The following is a 16,259-nucleotide window of genomic DNA, read 5'->3' on the forward strand; positions in this document are numbered from 1 at the left end:
TAATCGGGGGGCTACAGTACATTCCAGGTGAGACCACAGACCACATCAGCAAGCCCGACGGATCACACCTGACCACAAGCCCCGCCGGCGGCTGGCATCTGGTGACCGAGCGCCGCCGCCAGCAGCGCGCCGCACGCCCCGCTCACCTTATAGAGGCCATAGGTGATGGCGGCGAGCAGCATCAGCGCCCCGAGCACGGCCACCACGATCACCCAGACGGGGAACGGCTGCAGCGAGGAGGGCAGCAGCACCGTGTGCACCTGGTGCACGTCGGGCCGGCCATCGGCCGGCTGCAGCTGGTACGGCACGGCGCCCACGTCCGCCAGACCCACCGTCGAGATTACCAGGCTATCCCGCGCGCCCACGTGCGGCTCTGCCGGCGGTCACAACAGGTCAACGAGCGTGTCAGACCGCATTGCTCCGGGGACGACACATCGCGGGGGTCCCAACGCAGAGCGCGAGCACCAGGTATCTCACGTGGATACGCTGACCCAGCCAGATGGAATTCAGCCAGGAGCCATGACCTTTCACTGTGCAGCGATAGGTCACGTGTTCGTCGGAGACGCAGCCGGCATTTCGTACCGCCCATTCGCACACTAGCGAGGCCGCGTGGCCGTCCCGTCGCTCCCTGTACCCTGACACGCCACCCGAGCGTACCCCGCCCGCCGCCACTGTCGCTGCACGTCGGCCGCTCACCGAGTTCGTGCAGTTTGACGCGCATGGAGAGCGTGACCACAAGGCTGCTCTCCCTGCGCGGAAAGGCCACCGTCGGACACTGGAGCAGCACGCAGGCGACCGCCGTCTGTGTGCAGTTGAGCACCGTGGTGGCGTTTTCGCTGCTGGCCGGCCTCTCGACCGCCGCCAGCTGGCGCCGCTGCTCCGGCGATAGTTCGTAGCGTCGCCGCCAGGTGCGCGGCGCCTCCACATAGCTGTCGCCGTCCTGCCGGTGCCAAAGAGACGTCAGTAGATGACAACGAGCGAGGTACCACACTGGACACTCGCTGGCACTTCAGTTAACAGCACTTCCCCGGAGTGGATTCGAGTCGTCTGGAGCAATACAATCTCGAAAACAAGTAGCAGCTGAGGCGTGGCGCATTGGTCCGCGCGTCGGCCGATGGGCTCCGCCGTACCCAATTACTCCTGCTGAGTCGCCCGACACCAGCCATGCTATCCAGAACCCTCTCCTCATGTCGGAAGCGGGCTCAGCGGCTCCCATCACTCCGCCTCCCCGCCACAGTCAGTCCCTGCCACCACCAGGTGGTGACCGGTGTGTTCTGTCAGCTCCCTGCGCCTGAGCCAGTCACACCGGCCCCCAGTCACGAAGTCAGTCCCTGCCACCACCAGGTGGTGACCGGTGTGTTCTGTCAGCTCCCTGCGCCTGAGCCAGTCACACCGGCAATCCCTCGGCAACACGCGGCGCGGGCACCCCCCCTCATCGTAGCGTCAGGGGCACCTCGTACCGACGCCAGGTAGTAGCCGGTCTGGATGCTGCAGGCGATGGCGCGGCCGTCCATGGCCGCCTTGGGCCGGTACAGGTCCAGGAATCGGACCGACCTGCCGTCCGTGTCCGTCACGTTCACCGGCACCAGGAAGCTGACGTTGACGGCGTCCACCGGCGACGGCAGGTAGCGCAGCACCTGGTACCGGTGGCTGATGATGACGTAGTTGGGGTCATTGCGCTCCGACTCGTCGCGGTCCTCCTGCTTGTCGTAGTAGAGCTCGCCTTGCTCCAGCGCTTGGCTGCGGGCACGGGGCGCTGTCAGTAAGGTTGCAGGGTCGAATGGAAGGCCGCCTACCACCGCCGTCGAATCGGCGATTTCCCTGCCAGATATCGTGTATTCTCTGGCCCACTGGTCACGCTCCATCCAGCAGTGTGCATTTGAATATGACCAGACACCAGGACTTTGCTGTCTTGGTGGACCCAGGATCCCGCGTGCCCCGGCTCCCTGGCCTCGCGTGGCCCGTTGCCTTCAGTCGTCCCCGCAAATACACTGCCTCCTGACCCCACCGATCCAATGACCCTCTCCACCAACTCATTGATCCCTTCCCTCGAGCCGACAACCCCGCCAGCCCCTGCCCACGTCCGCACTGCGCCGCCGCCTGGCGCGGCACCACGCCCGGCGTGCGGCGGCGGTCCCGCCCAGCGTCCTGCCGCTCATCCGACAGGTCCACCACCACGCCCGGCGTGCGGCGGCGGTCCCGCCCAGCGTCCTGCCACTCATCCGACAGGTCCACCACCACGCCCGGCGTGCGGCGGCGGTCCCGCCCAGCGTCCTGCCGCTCACCCGGTGACGGCGATGTCAGCCTCGGTGCTCAGCCGCAGCGTGACGTCGGCCGTGTTGTCGGCGGGCGCCACCTCGGCGCCGGCGGAGCTGACGTTCAGCGCCACTGTCAGCCGCTCGGTGCCCGGCGCCAGCTGGTCCACGGCCAGCGTCAGCCGCAGCCGGCCCTCGGCGCCCGCCGGGAACGGGTGCGGCCGCACGTGGCACGTCAGCAGCACGTGGTCGGCCGTCTCGCGCTCCGAGCAGAGCTGCGGCACGCGCACCAGCCGCACCGGCTGCGGCAGCCGCACCTGGGGAGAGGCGACGTCAGTGGCAGCGCTCATCGATACACCTGACTGACGGGCGGCGGTGCTGCTAACAGCAGCAGCATGGCGCGCCGACAGCGTCACCGTCAGGGTCATCTGTCATCCGCCACCTGTCTCGGGCGGCGCTGGGAGGCAGCCCGCCACGCCGCACCTAGGTCAGCGCAACATTTGCCCACGGTCCTCTTCACTCGCCAGGATGGGTGCGCTGACAGATCTACGCCAGGACGATGTCGGCTTCACGTGCTTTTCAATAGCATGCGTAATGGGCTGCAAAGCTGAGGGTAAGCTTTTGCAATGCCATATTTCCAGCGCGGTTTCGTAAGATGTCGAGCGCAATGGCTGTGCAGATGGCCCGAAAGACATGTCATATGGCAACAGATCACTACGTTTTGTCAAGGGAGAGACACTTGCTTCACCCAAAATTGAGCGGATTATGCAACGAGAAACGTACTTCAATTCGTATCTAGCAAATCTCAAACATCCAAACACAGTTCAGTTTTTTACTTATCGATGTGCAACACTCACTCCCACAAAAAATGTACAAGTTCATAAGTGATCTGAAGATTAGCACAACTGGGATCATTTAATTACGGTAATCTGCTCTTACGTACCCGCCTTGTCGCCTTAGAAGTGCTCACTTTCAGATCAGCGTCAATGCAATACGAAAGAGATGTGCCGTTACGAAATCACTTTGGGGATGGGTGGCTGTGAGCGGCACCAACGACACGACCACCCTGCGAGCTCGAAACGGCGCCAATGACCCGACCGCTCTGCGAGCTCGAAACGACTCAACCTGATTAGCCCCTCTCTCTCTCTCTCTCTCTCTCCTCTCCCTCTCCTCTCTCTCTCTCTCTCTCTCTCTCTCTCTTTATCCATATATGTACACACACACACACACACACACACACACACATATATATATATATATATATATATATATATATATATATATACGTGTAGAATAGAGCAAAGAGTTGTACAAATTTATCCATCGCAACGTCCTCACGTTTATCGAAAAAGTTCGCATGCGTTGCACAGCCCGTCAGTGACTTGGCGAAATACACCAATCAGGAAAACCATAGCCTTCCACATGGAAGACGCGAGATCTATTCTGGCAGACAATATATTCTCTGAGTGTTTTATGCACACGGCCGAGTGCTCAACGGTCCAAACAGAGGTGCTGGAAGACAGACGCCGCTCAATACTTTATGAACAAGGTTTCGGCAGACAAACGGCTCTGACTGAAACATATGGTGAGGTTCGAGAGCTTCCCTGTGAAGGCTGTCACAAAACCATCTGCGGTGAGCGCGCACGCCTAGAAATGCTGCATGCGGCACATCATGACGACTTCGACCGTCGTCATTAGCGCACCCGGTTGCCAACCAGCATGGATTTTTGAAATGCCGAACCGATCAGACTAACCGCGCTGCTGCAAAGTCTTGACGTCTGGCCTCCAACAGATCCATCGAATGGCAATGTTGTGATTGGGGCACTGATAAAAATGGACTGTTCAGCTATACGCCATGAAATAAATTTAACCGTAAAGCTTGCTGTGCAGGCCGCCGTTGTTTCGACCGCCGACTGACAAAATAAAGACAAGTCAGTACAAATATGATTTCGCGCAAATTGTTATTTCAAAAGGACAACCTTGATAACGCTCTAGTTGTGTGAACTGAACGCGTCTCATCCAATTAAATACCGGCTTGAATTACATTTCGTCAACGAAAAGTATGACAGTTGTGTTCTTTTACCAGAAACAAGCTACACAAAAAGACAAACACGTGCCTACAACCTGGCGTAAGTGCCTCCTGACTTTAAGCAGCTCCCTGGCCCTCCAGCTTTAAGCAGCTCAATTTCCAACCGAGTACAAATGTGTTCTATATAGCCGAATACTGTGCACAACTATCCACCCTGAGACGAAAATTTTCACCTGACTTGTTTCACAGCTACTGGACCGCTGCTCCAGGCAGCGACCGGCAATCGGATCAGCTGATTACCGCACCGAAGGCCGCTGTTCCGCAAGTCACGTCGGCATTCTGCAGGCGCTGACCACATTCCAGGCGTTCGTGCCACGGTCGGGACGAGTCGGCGGCCGGGGCGCCGCGTCCGGCGGCTAATCCCGGTGCGCACGCCCCACAGCTCGTCATTGCGTCACAGGCCCATCCGCCATTGTCAGCCGCCGATGGACCAGACGTTAAGTCGCCCCCCCCCCCTCCCACACCCACCAGCACCGAGCGGCGGTCTGCCCCCGACCACTGGTCAGTTGCCCAACGTCATCCATTGCGCTCCGTGGCTGCAAAACGACGGACGGGTTTTGCCGCAGTTTTGCCTCACCGTGAGTGTTGTACTCATCGCCAGTTTCAAAATGACGCCCATACACCTGGCGATCCTGCAATTGCGCCGGGGCGCAAGGCCAACCAGCTCTCTCCGTCATCTCCTGAGCCCGGGACAGCCCAACGCCAACCGAATGTATGACAGTTCTCTACCTCGCCCGTGACGCCGGTGACCCTTCTCTCTTTCTCATCCCACGCTGGTCGCCCCCACGCGCCCTCCTCAGCAGGCGGTGTCGGGGCCCGCCGGGTGCGGCCACGGTCGCGTCAGCTGCCCACCTGCACACGCGGCAGCGAGGCCGGCTCGCCGACGTTGGTGACGTTGACCTCCAGATCGATGGTGGGCGAGGCGCCGATGATGAAGCGGTCGCCGTCGAGGCCGGTGACGGCGGCCGTGACACGCAGGTCCGACTGGCAGACGGCGTCGGCGCCGCAGCCGATGGAGAACGGCACGCTGGCGGTCACCTGAGTCTGGCCGGCCGCGCCGCGGTGCACCACTGGGCAGGTGGCGCAGAACTCTGCCAGGTCGCCGGTCACCAGCGGCGAGGCTGCGGCAGACAATGCTGTCAAACGGTGCACCAGACACCGCCGGCCGGAACTGCTGCAAGGGACCCCAACATTGAGCCGTGCGTCAGAACCGGCGTCAACCACTGTACGAGGCACCAGTGCCAACCACTGTATGAGACACCAGTGCCAACCACTGTATGAGACACCAGTGCCAACCGCTGCATGAGGCACCAGTGCCAACCACTGTATGAGGCACCAGTGCCAATCACTACGACGGACAACAATGCCAACCAATGCAACCAACAACAGTGCCACCACTGCGTCAGACACCAGTGCCAACCACTGCATCAGATATTAGTGCCGAACTCTGCGTCAGACACCAGTGCCACCCAATGCACCAGACACAAGCGCAAACCACTGCATCAATCACTGGAGCAGACACTGACGCCAACCGACACTGGCGCCATCGCCTCTCACTCGACCCCCCTACCTCGAGACGCGAAGCACGCCGGTAATACGCATGTGAAGCTGTAGGGTAGCTTACGCCACCGATCCAGGAACCCATGTCAGATCTATAAGGTGCCATCTTCCCGGAGCGTCATGACCACTATAAGTGCTGGTAATGTGGACACCCAAGCCGAACACAATCACTGGACATCCCTCCAGCACGACGGCAGCACAACCTGGGCACGCTGCCGATCACTGACAACCAAGCCGCCGACACAGCACGCAGCTGGAATCCACGGCAGTCCGGCACCGCGGTCAATAACCCGTACTCAGCGCAAACTACCCACCACCCAGCTTTTACAGCCAAACGGACACTCGGCGATGATCAGCGTGCGTGCTTAACCATGGCTAGACTGATCATGGCGGAGATCACCGAGCAGCAGGCCCTTCCAATGCCGTCAGGTCTGGCCGGCGCAGCATCCCTGCGGCGGTGGCTGCGCTACGGCCGGCCGCTGGAAGCATGTCCTCAGCGTGTCTCGCTGCCGTGCCCGGCGCCAAAATCAAGCGGGTATTCCCACGACTAATTCAGATTTGATGGTCCAGACAAGTGACCGCCCAAAATGTTGTGTTGGTTTCAACACACAAGACAAGGAAGATAGTCGCACCCAAGTGACATACGTGCCACTAAGGTCTCGTCTCCATCCATCCGCTGAAGCCTGGTGATATTTCGTGATCCCACACAGTTTTTGTGCATGCAAAAAGGTCTTGGTATCGTAAAAAGGTACAGTCGAAAGTACATCATATGCACTGTTCAACACGCCCATACATTCCGTATACACTTTCAACACTGAGGTTACAACGTAAAATTACGCAATCGTGAAAGTCAAATTTTCCACGCGGTCCCGTACGCTGGCTACCCGTAATTCTAACTCCTCAATCCCTCCGCAAAAGTCTAGTGCTGTTTTGAGATCCCACACAGTTTTAGCACGCGCAAAAACTGTCTTAGTACCGCAAAAAGTATGGTGGAAAGCATGTCGTGTATAATGTTCGACACATTCGATATATTTCGTATATATTTTCAAGACGGAAGGTAAAAGTAAAATTTTCGTCACCGTAAGCTTGAAAATGTTCAACGGACGAATGGACACTCGCGATGTAAGGTTCTTGTGTGTTGAACGTAGTTTCCAAGTTACACATGCACTTTTACACAAAATGGCAACGTGTTACAAGCCACGCTTGCCCATCAGAGCCACGCCTACCACGACACTGGTAAATGCCCGTCATACGCTGAACAGGCACCTGGTTGTCGGTTGGACACCCTTCGCTCGGGTGGGGGATCAGTTTGAATCCCTGAGATCTCAGGAACTAAGAGAGCTCGACACACCACATTCACAGGGTGTGTTAACCTGCATTTAAACTCACTTAGGTCAACGTTTGAGGCTCCTAGGTCATGATACTCTTGTCAAATAAGGTTAAACAAGGTAAAATCCAGGTTGGTCTCCAAAGAGCCCATAGAATCTAGATAACTGTTCTAAACGAACGTTCACAGACTCATTTAAAGTCAGTGACCTTGTTTGACCTTTAAAATGTCATGGTGACCGGGATCATACAACGCTGCTTTGAGATTTGCATTTAAATAAGCAACAAAGATTACGCTAGGCAGCATGTTCTCAAAAACGAAATGTTGACCTGTGTCATTTTAGGACAGTGACCTATTCTGACCTTTAATAAGTCCATGGAAATTATATAATGTGGTTCCTGTCATCAATATATCCGAAATGAGCGCCAAAATCTACCCAGTACAGCAAGCCCAAGAGTAATAAAGCAGGTTGGTTTTCACCTTTGCCTGACCTTCATAACTGACCCTAAGTCAATGTAATTTGTTTATTCAGCTGCTGCGTTGCCTAAAAATGTAACTCAGAATAGTTTAGATTCGTCTACAACTCCGTTGTTGGGTCAGATTGAACGATTCCCGAGAAATTGCCTTCGCTGAAACCATAGCCCAAATTTGGCCTGCCATAGGTCAGTGACCTTACAACATATATTTCAATCTTTGAAACCAGACGATCCGCTATTCAATTGCCTACAGCTATGAAACATTTCGCGCCGCTACGCCGCGCCGTTCGGAAACCATTTGGGAAAAAACCTTCGGGAGGGTCAAGTTAACCCCCACCCGAGCACGTGTTGAAGAGCCACTGTCACGCTAACTGGGTTGTTGGTTGTGTTGGGATTCACGGTCTAGATCAATATTGCTTCAAGCGTTACTAGAAGTCGGATATCGCGCTAGCGGCAATTTCTAGCAGGGTCAAGTGAAATCATTTGAGAGAAAGCTAACGAATGCCATTTATCATATCATACCGTAACATTACTGTAACGTTCGATAATTAATGCATGAACAATATTCCTATCTTCTTATACAACTATAATATATATATATATATATATATATATATACACATATATGTGTGTATCTATCTTTATATGCATGTATATATGTATATACTTACATGTTAATATATATATATATATATATATATATATATATATATATATATGTGCGTATCTATCTTTATGTGCATGTATATATGTATGTACTTACATGTTTATATTATATATATATATATATATATATATATATATATATATATATATATACTTATATACATATGACATGTTTTAAGACAGCACTGATGGTAACGAATGAACAGGGCTAAGCTTAAGGTAATGTTGAGAACCTTGCAACTCCTGTAAACGGGAAATGTCCTAAAATGGTGCAATTTTTGTCAAAAAAATGAATAACACAAATCTAAAGCATTCAGCATCCAAAAACCAGATGAACGGTTCTATGGTAAGGCATACTTGAAACACAGTTGGGCCCATATGTCTTAATGACCCACGAAAATCAAATTGCTGCTCGTGACAAAATTTTGACAGCTTGCAAAGCCTGAACATTGACTTAAAGCGCCAAAAATTCGAATAACGTATCACAATGGCTGCTTGATATCGCCGTTTGGCCGGTATCCTAGAATGTTCAATGTCGGCTATCTCTTGCCAGAGAGCTTAGAACGCCGACAAACCAAAGTTAGCCAACAGTTGTATACTATAACACGATGTCTTGCTGGCTACTCGACTTTGAACTAAAACCTTAAAGACAAGATGCATGGGAAACAAACGGCCAGCAACAGTAAAATGCCTTACATATCGAGAGATCTTTCCACCTTGCACCCACACATCACAAGTACTTAGTTCAAAAATAGCGTTCGACGGTGGCACATCCCTTTACAACAGCGCAAACATCAGTGTTCTAATCCATTGCATTGCTCAAAATTTGATAGCTTTTAATAACAGGCTCACTAAGAAAAGCAAGAAAACGGCACACATCCCAGCGCCAAATCCTCATTCCCGATTGCGATAGAACTTGTCCGTCCAGCCGGACACTCCGGCCCGTATAAAGCGTCAGCCGGCCGCCAGTTCGTCACTCCACCGGTGTTAGCCTGAGCGAGTTCCACAGAACGCTGACATGAACCAGGTGAGCTGGCGCACCGCTAACACATGCGCCAATGCCAGGCAGAGGCCGGCAGCTTGCGAACCAGTGTCACATTTACCTTGTTATCAGATAGCACGGCACATTCAGCAGCATCGACGATGACCGACACCACAATGAAAGCAAAGTTGACCCTGTTCCCCTGTGTGTGTTTCAGATTGTGTTTGCCGCCGTGCTGGCTGTGGCCGCCGCCGCCCCCCAGGGGTTCCAGCAGAACTTCCCAGGAAGCCAGCCTCAGGTGCGCATCGTGAGCCAACGGTTCGAGCAGGACCCGCAGGGCAACTACGAGTACGGCTACGACCAGGACAACGGCCAGATCGTCAGCGAGACGGGCCGCGTGTTCCCCGGCCCGGAGCCGGGCACCGGCAGTCTCAGCCAGCAGGGCAGCTTCCAGTTCGTCAGTGATGACGGCCAGACGTACCAAGTGTCGTACGTGGCCGACGAGGGTGGCTTCAAGCCGGAGGCGGCGCACCTGCCCGTGGCGCCGACGCAGCTCCCCGAGTACGCCCAGTTGAGGATCGACCACCCGGAGCTGTTCTGGGCCGAGGCACAGCAGCTCCTCTAGGACGTGCGTGCAATAGTTGCCTTTATTAAAACTTTCGTGAGAAACTAGTCTTGCCATGTGAGACACCGTTTGTATATGTCCTGTTGCTCTTGCTCAATACATTTTTCGTGCACTACAGGCGCATCTGCTTCAGACACAGGGTACACTGTTCCGCCTCATACAGGCAAACTTCCCACTGCCACCACCTACAATGAACGGATGGCCTCATAAGGTATTTGCCCTGGAATCGACTACCTGCTCTGTGCGGCCGCCCTCTTCCTGCCTGCTCCCTAGGGTCTGAGCCCATACCTACCTCCTTGACCTCCGCAGATGGAGAACTGACACCGTGACCAATTTGACCTCATCATTGGTTGCAAGTCTCCGTGTGCCTCATCGTGCTCTCGAGATTCACACATTTTCTGCATTAATCAACATTTCACATTCGTCATTTGACGGAGACTACTGTACCACGTGAGCCTTGACGCAGGAGGAATTTTTCTTTTTACGGTAACATCGGGCATGCCAGCAAAATACAAATGCCAAATAGGCCGCCACATCGCACATTACACACATAAAGGGGAAAGGAAAAATCTAAGGACTCTGTTCAGTGGAATGTGAACGAAAGAGTTGAACGTCTTTTTAGATAGTGAAGGGACCATGGCGTTGTTAGCATAATTGCAAAAAATAGCTTACGTTCACTAAAGAATAAGCAGGCCAAAAATGTGAAGAAATTATGACCTCTGCTATCATCACGCTCATTTTGGCCTCGTCATTTTTGATTGCCAAATGCAGCGTTAGCATGCTTAAGACAATTGCTTCACTTTATGATAGGGTTGGACATCCGGCCGAAGATCATTTAATTACTCTCCTTTGCGGCTCTCCACCAACATTAAAGACGTTGTTTATGCTGGCAGGTTCACCATAACTCGCGGTGTAAGTCGCACGACGATGAATTTTATGCTTCAATATTTTAAGATTTCGCGTAATTTACTACTGATATTCGTTTCGACAAAGAGATGTAGCCGAAACATCATTATATTTATCTTTCCATTCTTGTGGTTATTATACGAGAAAAAGCCTGATTAGTGCTGTCTTATCACAAGATTTTACGTCATCATATGCATCTCCTCTCCCAAAAATCTGCTCCACACCAGTCCAACGAGTCAATCCTATTCCGAAGAAATAGTTCTAATGCATTGAACTTCTTAGCCAGAAAACCTGCATGACGAGGGTTCAACCTGCTGCAGGACGATGAGGCATAATAACAATATCCAACGAAGCAAACTTGTCCATTATACGCGGTGATAACCTCGTTCTATCTTGTGTTTTTGTTTTATGTTACTTTGCTTCGCGTATTTAATTGATTTGTGTGTTTGACTTTACCATCCATAACACGCACCTTGTTGGGCCCGCCTTCCAAAACTGACTGCACGTGGCACTGCACGTGACCCATGCTGCTTCATTCACAACGTAATCTCAAGCACAACTCTTCATCCCATATATTGTTGTGTACGTGATAAGTTGCCTTCTAACCTACCAACTTTATCATCGTCCTGATGGCACAGTGGCTTCGAGCGCCTGCGTTGTGAGCGTGTATACATTTCGTGTTGGGTTCAAATCCCAACAGCGGCTGCCTTTCTTTTGTAAGGAGATCTTTTATTTTCGCGTCTGTTCCCGAAGCTACGTGGTCACGTGACCCGGCCAATCACAGGCCGGGGAATAGGTCACGCCTGGGGTCGGGGTCGGGGTCGGCGGTGGGTCAGTGGTGGTCCGGGCGGCGCCGGGGAAGGTAAGCCAGCTCTCGTTGATGTCCACGACGTAGCTGGCTCCTTTCTCTCCGCTCCCTTTGACTGCCACTCCGGTCCTTCTACCCTCAGCTCTCGTTGATATCCACGACGTAGCTGGCTCCTCTCCCTCCGTTCTCTTTGACTCCGACTCCGGCTCTTCTACCCTCCGCTGTCGTTTATATGCACGACGTCAGCGTGTCCTTGTCAACATTGTGAATAACAATGTTGACACATCTTTAGTGGCCGTTGCTGTTACCGAAGACTGCTACCTCTCCCGGGGATTATAGCCGCCGTGCACTCGTATCAAATATGGTCTAAGCGATGTAGGAGGTCAGGATGACTTCACGCCTATATGCTTCTGTAATTAATATACCCCATTTTGGTTACACGCTTTTGATCTACTAGAGATTAAACGAGCCCGCCCAACATAACAATATATATATATATATATATATATATATATATATAAAGTGTTCTAAGACAGCGATGATGGTAGCGAATGAACAGGGTTAAGGTCAAGGTGCTGAGAGATGTTAATGTGTGATGCCTGATGTTGGGAGCCTTACAACTCATGTAAACGGGAAATGCCCTAAAATAGTGCAATTTTTGTCAAAAAAGTAACATAGAACTAAAGCATTCAACATCCAAAAACCAGATGAATGGTGCTATGGTAAGGCATACTTGAAACACGGTTGGTTGGTCCAATGTATCTTAATGACGCAAGCAAATCAAATTTTTGCTCGTGACCAAATTTTGACAGCTTGCAAGGCCTTAAAATTGACATAAAGCGCTGAAAATTATAACAACATATCACAATGGCTGTATGATAATGCAATTTGGTCGGTATCATAGAATGTTCAATGTCGGCTACCTCTAGCCAGAGAGCTTAGAACGTCGAAAAACCAAAGTTCGGAAATAGTTGTATACTATTTCACGATGTCTTGCTGGCTACTAGACTTTAAACTAACACCCTAAAGACGAAACGCAGGGAAAACAAGCGACCAGCAACGGTGAAATACCTTACATATCTAGAGATCTTTCCACCTTGCACCCACGCATCACAAGTACTTAGTTCAAAAATAGCGTTCGACAGTCGCGCATCCCTTTACATCAGTGCAAACATGAATGCTCCAGTCCGTTGCAATGCACAAAATTGGATAGCTTTTAATAACAGGCTCACTAAAAAAAGTAAGAAAACGGCGCACATCCGAGCGCCAAATCCTCATTCCCGATTGCGATAGAACTTGTCCGTCCAGCCGGACACTCCGGCCCGTATGAAGCGTCAGCCGGCCGCCAGTTCGTCACTCCACCGGTGTTAGCCTGAGCGAGTTCCACAGAACGCTGACATGAACCAGGTGAGCTGGCGCACCGCTAACACATGCGCCAATGCCAGGCAGAGGCCGGCGGCTTGCGAACCAGTGTCACATTTACCTTGCTATCAGATAGCACGGCACATTCAGCAGCATCGACGATGACCGACACCACAATGAAAGCAAAGTTGACCCTGTTCCCCTGTGTGTGTTTCAGATTGTGTTTGCCGCCGTGCTGGCTGTGGCCGCCGCCGCCCCCCAGGGGTTCCAGCAGAACTTCCCAGGAAGCCAGCCTCAGGTGCGCATCGTGAGCCAACGGTTCGAGCAGGACCCGCAGGGCAACTACGAGTACGGCTACGACCAGGACAACGGCCAGATCGTCAGCGAGACGGGCCGCGTGTTCCCCGGCCCGGAGCCGGGCACCGGCAGTCTCAGCCAGCAGGGCAGCTTCCAGTTCGTCAGTGATGACGGCCAGACGTACCAAGTGTCGTACGTGGCCGACGAGGGTGGCTTCAAGCCGGAGGCGGCGCACCTGCCCGTGGCGCCGACGCAGATCCCCGAGTACGCCCAGCTGAGGATCGACTACCCGGAGTTGTTCTGGGTGGAGGGACAGCAGCTTCTGTAGGACTGGCATGCAACAGTTTTCTATCTATGCTCTATGTATCTATAAGAAACTATCTTTCTCAATGTCTTTCACGCAATGTGATGAGGTTTGCGAAGGTTGTGTGGTGTTTGTTAAATAAACGTTTTGTCATCAAGACTTTATCTGCATCTTATATGCATAGATCACTTTACTCTCATTGAGTTGCTGTCAAGGTATATATGCATGCTTCTACGTCACACAGTACTCAACAGAATATAGCCGCTTCCTCACTTTCAAGCGACAGATAAGCCGCTGTTCCTCTACCAAGAAATACCACGATTTTGAGATTTACGCAAAGGAAAAGCAGCTTTTTTAAGTACGAGCACACTGAAATGTAGCAGCGCCCTGACAACATTAAACATGCGACGGCAATTAAACGTCACTTTCTTGTTTGCCCCTTGAGTCGTTATAATGCGGACCACGTGTCGGGCCATCATAATTCCTATGTGAATGAATTGACAAGGGTGACTCAAATCCACTAAATGCATCGTGATACTGATAAAACGCGTCCTGCGCAATGAATCAAGTCTGAGCAGTGTAACAAAATGGGTCAGGAAGCAGTTTATTTGCGTTACGTTTACTGTTTACGTGTTACTTGCATTCTATTATATCACTTTCACGAAAAAAGAGTTTGGAGGATTACGAGTGATGTTAATTACATCGAGTTCCTCCATGCTGTTCACTGAAGGGCACACAAAGCGGGTGTCAATAATGGACGGAATGTCTGTCATTAATCGACGGAACGACTGTGACTTATCCACGGAACAGCTGCTACTGGTCAACGGAATGACAGCCATTAATCGACGGAATGACTGTCGCCAATCAAAGGAATGACTATCACTAATCAACGGAATGACTGTCACTAATCAACGGAATGACTGTCACTGATCGACGGAACGGCAGTCACTAATCGACGGAACGATTGTCCCTTATCTACAGAACGGCTGTCACCAATCGACAGAATGACTGTCATTAATCGACGGAATGACTGCCACCAATTGACGGAATTATTGTCACCAATCGACGGAATGTTCGCCTTTTAAATGGGGACAGGCGTCAGCAGTAAACGATAAACCGTATGGCGGTGGACCCTGCTCTTTGGTGCTACTTTCCAAGACACCAGCCAGAGCAAAATGTGGTGAAATTAACACCTCTGCGCTTATTCGTAAGCTTGCTGATATTATCCCATTAACCAATGAGCATTTAAGAGCTCCTCCATCTTCTATCATCGCCCTGTTTCGTCTTTTTTTGTAATGCGTCTGATAAAGGGTGGGGGCATCGATACGACCCGTGCCGTTTTAAGACTAAAAAGATAAAACCCTCGCGGAAAAGGTGTTGGATTGCTTTCAACAAGGTCACACGACTATTTAAAAGCGGCCAGATCAAAGGACAAATTTTCCTGAAAATCGAATTTTTCAGGTTAACATGCTCATATGTACGAGCCCATGCCACGTACTAACATTGACTTAAACAGGCCTGTTCCTGCTTTCACCTGAGCACAATGGTACGTCGTTGCATGTGTTTTGAGCATACATTTATGATGGAGAGCTCCATTAATGCAACAGTGCCGGTCCGTCAGGTACGGACCGCGGTGTCGACGCTTGGCGCCCGCCGCCCGCTCCAGCCATAGATCGCTGTTCAGTGTTCCTAAAACGACATCACTTTTCAGAGACTAGAAAAGCTAGGGCCACTTTTTATGTCAAAACACGCATAATGAATACCCCAGAAAATGTCTAAAATTCGGTGAGATTACACACCATGCCGAAGAGGTATCCTCAGGAAACCTGGGCGCGAGGGTGGTGCAGCGACTACCAGGGTGAGGGTTAAGCTATACAGCTTGAAGCTCCGGCGCAGCGACTACCACGGTGAGGGTTAAGCTATACAGCTTAAAGCTCCGGCGCAGCGACTACCACGGTGAGGGTTAAGCTATACAGCTTAAAGCTCCGGCGCAGCGACTACCACGGTGAGGGTTAAGCTATACAGCTTAAAGCCCCGGCGCAGCGACTACCACGATGAGGGTTAAAAGCTATACAGCTTAAAGTCCCGGCGCAGCGACTACCACGATGAGGGTTAAGCTATACAGCTTAAAGCTCCGGCGCAGCGACTACCACGATGAGGGTTAAGCTATACAGCTTAAAGCTCCGGCGCAGCGACTACCACGATGAGGGTTAAGCTATACAGCTTAAAGCCCCGGCGCAGCGACTACCATGATAAGGGTTAAGCTATACAGCTTAAAGCTCCGCATGCCGCAACGACCGGGTAGCACTCCCGAGGCTATAACTCGGTCCTTGTTGTTTTAGACCACGTAAAAATGGTACAATTAGGTTAAAAGAATAAGACAACCTGTTAACTACACTCATGCATTTTCATCGTAAGATTGTTCAAGAACATTTTTCTTTTTTGGTCTCATTGCAGCACTTCGCTTGCGGTGGAATGTCCCAAAAGTACATCAAAATCAGGCCTTCAGTTCGTTATAGTTAGAAAAACTACAATGATCCGCGCTGCGCACTTTTGCCGTCACGTCGTGGCAGTCCACACCAAACATGGTTACGGGGTTACG

At 51.8% G+C, this 16,259-nt stretch overlaps 1 protein-coding gene across 1 annotated transcript in view; it reads right to left on the minus strand.

The window, feature by feature from the left end:
- The window catches only part of LOC119104121 (integrin alpha-PS3), a 47,545-nt gene that overhangs the window by 1,169 nt on the left and 30,117 nt on the right, over positions 1–16,259 (minus strand). Inside the window, exons 13-18 of the mRNA XM_037227808.1 lie at positions 5,197–5,465; positions 2,483–2,572; positions 2,286–2,416; positions 1,461–1,740; positions 697–940; positions 147–373 (exon numbers count right to left, since the gene is read on the minus strand). Of these exons, the coding sequence (XP_037083703.1) occupies positions 147–373; positions 697–940; positions 1,461–1,740; positions 2,286–2,416; positions 2,483–2,572; positions 5,197–5,465 (1,241 nt within the window). The remainder of the gene's footprint in view (positions 1–146; positions 374–696; positions 941–1,460; positions 1,741–2,285; positions 2,417–2,482; positions 2,573–5,196; positions 5,466–16,259) is intronic.

The sequence above is a fragment of the Pollicipes pollicipes genome, unplaced genomic scaffold (assembly GCF_011947565.3).
Source record: "Pollicipes pollicipes isolate AB1234 unplaced genomic scaffold, Ppol_2.1 Scaffold_5890;HRSCAF=6987_pilon_pilon_pilon, whole genome shotgun sequence".
Lineage (NCBI taxonomy): Eukaryota > Metazoa > Arthropoda > Thecostraca > Pollicipedomorpha > Pollicipedidae > Pollicipes > Pollicipes pollicipes.